The sequence below is a fragment of the Malurus melanocephalus genome, unplaced genomic scaffold, assembly GCF_030028575.1.
Source record: "Malurus melanocephalus ecotype Western Australia unplaced genomic scaffold, MMel_1.1 scaffold_59, whole genome shotgun sequence".
In the NCBI taxonomy this organism is placed as follows: domain Eukaryota; kingdom Metazoa; phylum Chordata; class Aves; order Passeriformes; family Maluridae; genus Malurus; species Malurus melanocephalus.
The window spans coordinates 1,471,070-1,478,169 of NW_026623291.1; the positions used below are offsets into that span (position 1 = coordinate 1,471,070).

Genomic DNA, 7,100 nt, shown 5'->3' on the forward strand with positions numbered 1-7,100 from the left:
AGGCTCACTTCGCCCCAGCCCCACACAGCGCAGCGACCCAGCGCGCCCCGAGCGAACGGGAGCTCCCCGCCCCCGGCCCTGGCGGAACTGCTGCTCGCTTGTCCCCGGGAGCGGGCGCAGGGTCCCCGTGGCAGGGGACCGCGGTTCGGTGCAGCCCTGTTGGGGCACACCGCTGCCCGTCCCCCGCAGCCGTGCGGCGGGGATGGTTTCCCCCAAGGACTGAGTGAACCGATCCCCATCGTCCCGGCCCCGCTGTGCTGCCGCCGCCCTCGCTCCCGGCGTCCCGGCTCGGGAGATGCTCGGTCCCAACGGCCGCTCCCCGCAGCAAGGCCGGTGTCCGGACTGCAGCCGCCGCCCCAAGGAGAGCTCGGGGAGGGCACAGCCGGGCAGGGCCAGTCCCGGGGCCGCAGCTGGCGGGATTGGAGGCAGCTGCCCGCAGCGCGGGCCCCCCCTCCYCGCTGCCCGCGGCCCCCCTTCCTCGGGCAGGAGCCGCTCCGGCCGCTCCCCGCTGAGCGGTCCGGGCTGCGGGGAGGGAGCAGCCCCCGCTCCCTTCTCCTCGGCCCCGGCTGCGGGCAGGACCGAGCGGTTCCTGCCGCCGCCGCCTCGGCGGTCCCGCACAGCGCGGGGATACCGGGACCGGCCGCTCCCCGCAGCGGGGCTCTGCCGCTCCCCCCGCCGCGGGAGCTCCACGCTCGGCCGGGCCGGGGTGCGCTGTGCCGGCGGGGACAAGCGGGACCGCGGCTGCGCCCACGCTGCGGCAGCTGGCGGGGGGCGGCGGGATCAGCTGCGGCCGGGGATCAGCTGTACCCCGCGCCGCCCCGCCGGGCCCCCCCGCTCCCTGGGGAGCAGCCCCGACCCCCCCCCGCACCGCCCGCCCTGCCCGCCCTACCTGCCCGCCGCCCTCCCGGCCCTCCCCGGGGCGGCTGGCGGCCGCCCAGCCCGGAGCTGCCCTGCTCCCTCCTCCTCCTCCTCTCCTACTTCTCCTCCTCCCGCGGGCACAGCCCTGTCTAATCCCACGGGTGTCAAATCCACGCTGCGGCTTTGGCCGTGGCGGGGCCGGAGCGGATCCGATGGGGCCGGTGGGGAGGACGAGGGAGGAAGGCGCGGGATGCTCCGGCGGGGGCACCCGGCCGAGCCCCCCCTCCCGCACACCGCAGCCATGGCAACGGCGAAGGGCTGTCCCAGCCCGGCCGCAGCGCAGTGAAGGCGAGAGGGACGCAGGGAGGGAAGGAGCCGCTGGGCGATTCCTGAGGGGCTGGCACACACACAGCCGCTGGAAGCGACCGGAGCCAATCCCCCGGCTCCCTTTGTGATGCTTCCTGACACAGATTCCCTCTCCATGGCTGACTTTGCAAGTTTCCCCATCCTCTTCCCCTCCTCGCGCGGTTCCTTTTCATGCGACTAAATTATACACGAGAGGAGGGACATGCTGGAAATTCTAGTGACAAAATAGAAATGAGCAGATTTGCGCAGGCGGCTGCAGCCCGGCCGCCTCCGGGACTCCTGCGAGCCAAGAGGGACCGGACCTAGTCCCAGGGCAGCAGCATTAAAGCCCGTGAATTTCAAAACTACCAAGGAAAATGCTTTTCTTGCGGCAGCAGAGAAGCGCGGGCGTGTRAAGCAGGATCGCGATGGGTGCCGGGACCGCGGCGCCTCCGAGCCCAACCGCTGCTGTCCCAGCACACGGCACCCTCGGGGACAGCAGGCGACGCATTCACTTCCCCGGAGAAATGTCTTGTTTGGGAGCCAGTAAAAAATAYGCAAATCTGGGAAGGCTGGGCCTCAGCCTCTGAGCAGCCTTTCTCCCCTTCCTCCCCATCCCAGAGCTCCATGGGGCGAGCTGAGCCCTGGGCAGCCGAGGGAAGGGAAAGGCGGAGCCGGGGGAGCGGGGGGGCGGCAGGCGAGGCAGTAGGATGAGATTTGGTGTGTCAYGGAGCAGGACGGGGCGATGTGCGCGGGATAGCGGCTCCCCCAGACCGCGGGCATGCGGAGAAGGCTCCTGCTCCCGCAAGCCGGGGTGGGTGGAGCATGCTGTCACTTTTTGGTGCTGGGCAAGCCCGGCATCGCTGTCGCAGGATTGCTGCCTGTGCAATGAGTCAGGAGCAGCGCTGCCACGTTTTCCTCCTACGGGCAGCGTCCCGTGGCGGGTCGGTCGTGCTCCGCACCGGGACGCGCCCGCACACGCGGTGCTGCTTCAGCTCCGACGCCACGTGGGTGGGTGAATCTCCGGCAGCGACTCTCCGGGGAAACCCCTCTGTTGCGAAGGATGAGGACACAGACCTGCAGCTCGGACGAGATGTGGAGCGCCTGGCTCAGGCAGCGATCCCACGGGACACGGGCATATTCCTGTGCCTGCGTCCCACCTCCTCTGCCAGACAATGAAACACTGCCCTCCTTCCCAAGTCGCAGCAGAACAAATAAAGCAAGCGCCATATGGTGCCAAGACACGTTGGAAATGGGGCCAAGCCCAGGAGGTAGGGGAGGTGGCAAGCCTCCATCCCCACACCAGTCCCCATAGCCAGCTCCAAGCCAGGGCTGTCCTTGGGGGAGCCCTGTGCCCGCTCCTCCTCCTTCCCCTTGCAGCCACTGCCCCGCTGCCAGGCACAGCTCTGCATTTCAGCCATGGCTTTGCCTGCAGTCCTGGGGGAGCACAGAAACCAAAGCTGTTCCCGAGAGCACTTTTTCCTCTAAGGCTAGCCCAGAGTCACGGGTGTCACCGCTGGACTGACACTGGGATATTGTCAGGAGATAATGCCCAGCACCCTGCCATGGGACAGGGCACCCTGCTGCCTCTCCCCCAGAATTAYAAACAGGAGTGGGCACCACAGACAGCCTGTCCCCTAAAGCCCCTGCAGCCCAGGGGCTGGAGGAGAAGCTTCCCAGCTGCTCCAGGCCACTACAGACACAGGACCCCATTGCAAGAAAAAAGTGGCACCATCTTTCTGCCTGTCACAGCAATCCTCCCGCCTGGATCCTCCCACAGCCCTGCAGCTCCTGGGTACCCTGTGTGTTTCAGGCGAGTCACATCCAAGCACAGGCAGTGAGGTACCTCCCGGGAGAGTTGGGCACCCTCTGGCAGGGCTTTCAGAGGTGCAGCCTGCTCTGTGGAGAGCCCAGCTCACCCTGGCTGCTCAAGGCCCTACTCAGGACAGCAGATCCCAGAGCTTCTTTGKGGGTAGGGAATGATGAGCTCCTGGGGGAAGAGGGGAGTTCCAGGAGCCCCTCACACTCTAACAGACCTTCTGYATGAGTGGCAAGCAGATGGCAGCCTCGTCTGTGCCTGGGAGCCATGTCACAGAGCTCATGTGGCACCTACCCACCCGCCACCCTCATTCACCCCATTCTCTGTGCAAGGGCCKCCAAAAGGGAAGCACCTGGCTCTGTCCTCCAGGTTGAATCAAAGTGAGGATCTCTTGGAGGTTTTGTAGCCACAGGGCTCAACTCTCTCCCTGCAAATGCAAGCAGATCATTTGCACCTGAGTCACAGAGATGAGAATCAAGTAAGTTGTGCAAGCAAAGGASTTTGTTGAATCATTCACAAAAATGTTGGGATGATAAGGATCAGACAGGACCAGGAGCAGCCCACAGATCTCTCCATCTCTGTGCCATTCTCTTCCTACTTTAAAGAGGCAGCACTGCCTCATGGAGTGTCCCACGACCTGGCTCCATGACTACCTATCTGTGCTTCCATGACCTGGCTCCATCTTCCCTACCCTACCTATGGGGTATCCCCTCGAGGTATAGGGATGGTATCCCCTCGAGGGATGCTCCACACCAATGAGTGCTTTATAGCTGCTCTGAGATCCAAAGTGCTGTGTGAAAATAGTGTTATTTATTGACAGTGTTACAGGTAAGGAGAAAAGTGAGAGGCAGCCTTGTCCTACACAGCGTTCCTGGGTTCCTGCGGAGCGAAAGCGGATGTGGCAGAGGGTCCCAGCTTTGGTGCTGTTTGCTGACCAGTGGCTGTGGAGGTCTGCCCTCATCCTGGTCCCAGCTCCACTTGGGCTTCCTACCCACCACGTGTTGATAAACAGAAAAAAATGTACAATGGCTGCATTGAAGTTCCCAGTTAAACAGAACAGCAGTGGCTGCTCAGAAGAGRAACTTCTGCGTTATCTTTTGCTGTGTTAATTCAGAGGTGGGACTTGCTGAAACAGGGACAATCCACAGGACAAGATCTGGGTTTTTCAGCACCCCCGGGGTGAGATCTCAGGCAGGGATAAATGGCAGCAGGCAGAAGAAGAGCAGCAACCCCAGGAGCAAAGGGGACATGGGTATTTTGGGGCRGGCTGACTCCTAGAGCAGGGGAAGGAGTTACTGGGCAGTGTGGGGTTAGGGTGTGCCACGTTCCAGCACATGCAGCTGCGAGGCGAGGCTGAGGATCCCAGATGGATGACCAGGTACTGACTGGYCATGGGCTCCACCAGAGGCCAGAGATCCTGTTTGGATCACCAGGCAGCAGCTGGCAGCAGGCTCTGCTGGAGGCTGGAGATCCAGCACTGGCACTGCAGCCACGCACACAGGACAGTGCCCGGGTGCTGCAGGGTGAGCAGCGGGCACAGCTGAACCCAGCAGGTCACTGAGCTGCAGGCAGCAACAGCACGGGCAGGGAGAGCAGGAAGAAAGCCCAGGAAGGGAGCACAAGCAGGGCAACACAGGCAGGGAGTGCAGGCAACAGTGCCAGCAGCAGCAGGGAAGAACCAGGGAAAGCCTTGGGTCCACCCTGTGACCCAGGACCTTGCTGCTTCCCAAAGCTCTGATGCTGTGACAATCCCGGTTTGTGCTGAGTTGGCAGGGTCCTGCTCAGCAGCAGCCAGGTGGGGATCCTGTGCCTAGAGAAGGCAGGGCAAGATCAGCCCAGAGCAGTCTGTTGGATTAGAACTGGGTGGTAAATTAAGGGCAATGGAAGAACGACTCCCCAGTAGCTCCAAAGTGGGGCATCAGCAATGAGCCAAGCTCTAACGAGCCTCRAGAAGGCTGGAGCCCTCTGTGCCATTTCATCTCTGCTGCTCTGCGTCGGATTTCCCAGGAGCCCTGCAGCCTCGGCCACATTAATTATGCAAATGAAAAGGTGATGCCAACTCACCATCCCTCGGTAGGGTCCCTGCGAGTGAAGTTGGGCCCGAGCACCGGCCGCTGCCCTGGCTGGGGCAGGGAGGGTCCGGGAGCACATCAGGCAGGATGGATGTTTGCAATAATTATCCAGTCATCCCCTTCAAGTGTACTGCAGCCATAGCAACAGACAGATGTTCTGTCCCAGCCAGAGTCCGCAGCGAGCTGGGGAGGGAAGCACAAAAATTAACCCATTCAGCCCTAGGATGGCACAGAATCCACTTTATTCTGGGACCAGCCCACACTTGGACATCCCTGAGGAAATCAGGCAAAACCCCAATCACACACTCCCCAAATTAAAGCAGGAGAAATTGCTCCAGTGCTCCCTTGGCCACTGTCTGACACAGAAAGTTGAATGAGAATCAGCAGCATCCCATTGGGATGGTGTCTGGCTCTGTAAGGGCTCTGCTGTCTCCTGTCCCACATGGAAGTARCCTGGCTGAAGCCCAGTATCTCCTSAGGGTGATGCTGCAGGTGAGGCTTTTCAGCTCTGCTGGTAACCAGCCTTTGGAGRGGGATGGGTGGGATGGATGGCACCAGGAACTTGCTCAGGGGCAGCCACAAGCAGCTGTGCCATCAACACCCACACAGTGCCTTCAGCACAGACCCCACAGGCACCCAACTGGGCAGGAGRGGATGGATGAGCCACACGGACCAGTGTCCACTTCTGAGTTGACACCTGGGTCAAAGCCTTCAAAGTATTCGGAGGTGGGATGCAGCCAGACCAAGGAATGGTCTGCATTTCATTGTCCTGCTGCTGTACAAGTTCTCAGGATTAAGCCTGAGTCCATTAYATCTCACCCAGAAACATTGCCACAGGGGCCCTTTTGCCCCATAACACACCAAAAATGTAAACCCAACTTTTCCTGGGGCCTGCGGAGCAGGTAGCACTCCCCCTGCCAGGGATTCCTTCCAACACTGACATTTAAATATTGTAAGGTAAAGGCCAGACCCCCATGGACCTCACAGTTCCCTTCTGGAAGGATCACAGCTGCCCACCCCATCTCTCTCYTCCTGTGCCAGCTGTGCCCAGGGGTCCTGCAGAAGCAGCAGGGATTTCCAGAAAGCAGAGCAATCCCCTGACCTCAGAGCAGGCTCATTGGAAAGCCCCATCCAGATGTTTGCAGCTGCAGATGCTGCTGGAGTGTACCCATGGTGAGGATTTCAGAGGAGGGCTGGGTGGATGTGCCTGGAGTAACAGATCACACCTGGAAAAATGGAGAGGACCCTCCTCTGGACTGGTGGAGGAGGACAGACCCCCAGCACAGAATTAGAGAATCATGGAATCACAGAACTGCAAAGGATGGAAAAGACCTCTAAGATCACCGAGTCYAACTGTTAACCCAACACAACTGTGAGAGGTCACAGAAACAGTCTTACTTCTTAAACCATAACACTATTTTTGGTTCATATTCCTTCCCTCTTGTCCTCTGCCACACAGACAATGAGATCTCCAGCTTGCAGAGGGCACCCCAGCTCCTCCCGGCTGCTCCCGGCTGCTCCCGGCGCGCCTGCTGACAGCTTGTTCCGCCTTAGCACAGCCTAGCCTGGAAATCTGTGGTCTCCCGGTTGGGCTTTTTTTTCCCCTTCTTTCTCCTGAAGAGAAAAATCAGGGAAGGGTGAATTTGCTGGTCTTGAAACCGAGGGAGAAGTGGCATCATGTGCAGTCACAGAGGATGTGGGCAGGTGCCATCAGCCTTCCCCACGCAGCTCTGGGAATGGAGCTCAGCCCTGCTCTGCAGCTCCCTGGCTGTTCCTGCCCGGGCTCCCACACAGCTCTGGCAGCTGCTGGGTATTCTTCCCCACAGCACCAGGCTACCCCACTCCTTCTGTGGCTCTTCCCCCAAGCACATCAATCCAGTGGCCACGTGGTTTGATTCCCAGCCTGCTGAAGACACGCTGGAGACAGAATAAGAAGGTGGGGAAAATGTCTATTATTTCCACAAATCCCCTCTCAATTTGTGACTCCGGCTGCTCTGCTTCTCTTA

General features: G+C 60.6%; 1 protein-coding gene across 1 annotated transcript; it reads left to right on the forward strand.

The window, feature by feature from the left end:
• The first annotated feature begins 295 nt into the window (after positions 1-295).
• Positions 296-1,204, forward strand: LOC130573450 (basic salivary proline-rich protein 2-like). The gene has a single exon (XM_057365886.1). It carries the CDS (start codon positions 296-298, stop codon positions 1,202-1,204), a length of 909 nt encoding a protein of 302 aa, XP_057221869.1.
• The last annotated feature ends 5,896 nt before the right edge of the window (positions 1,205-7,100 follow it).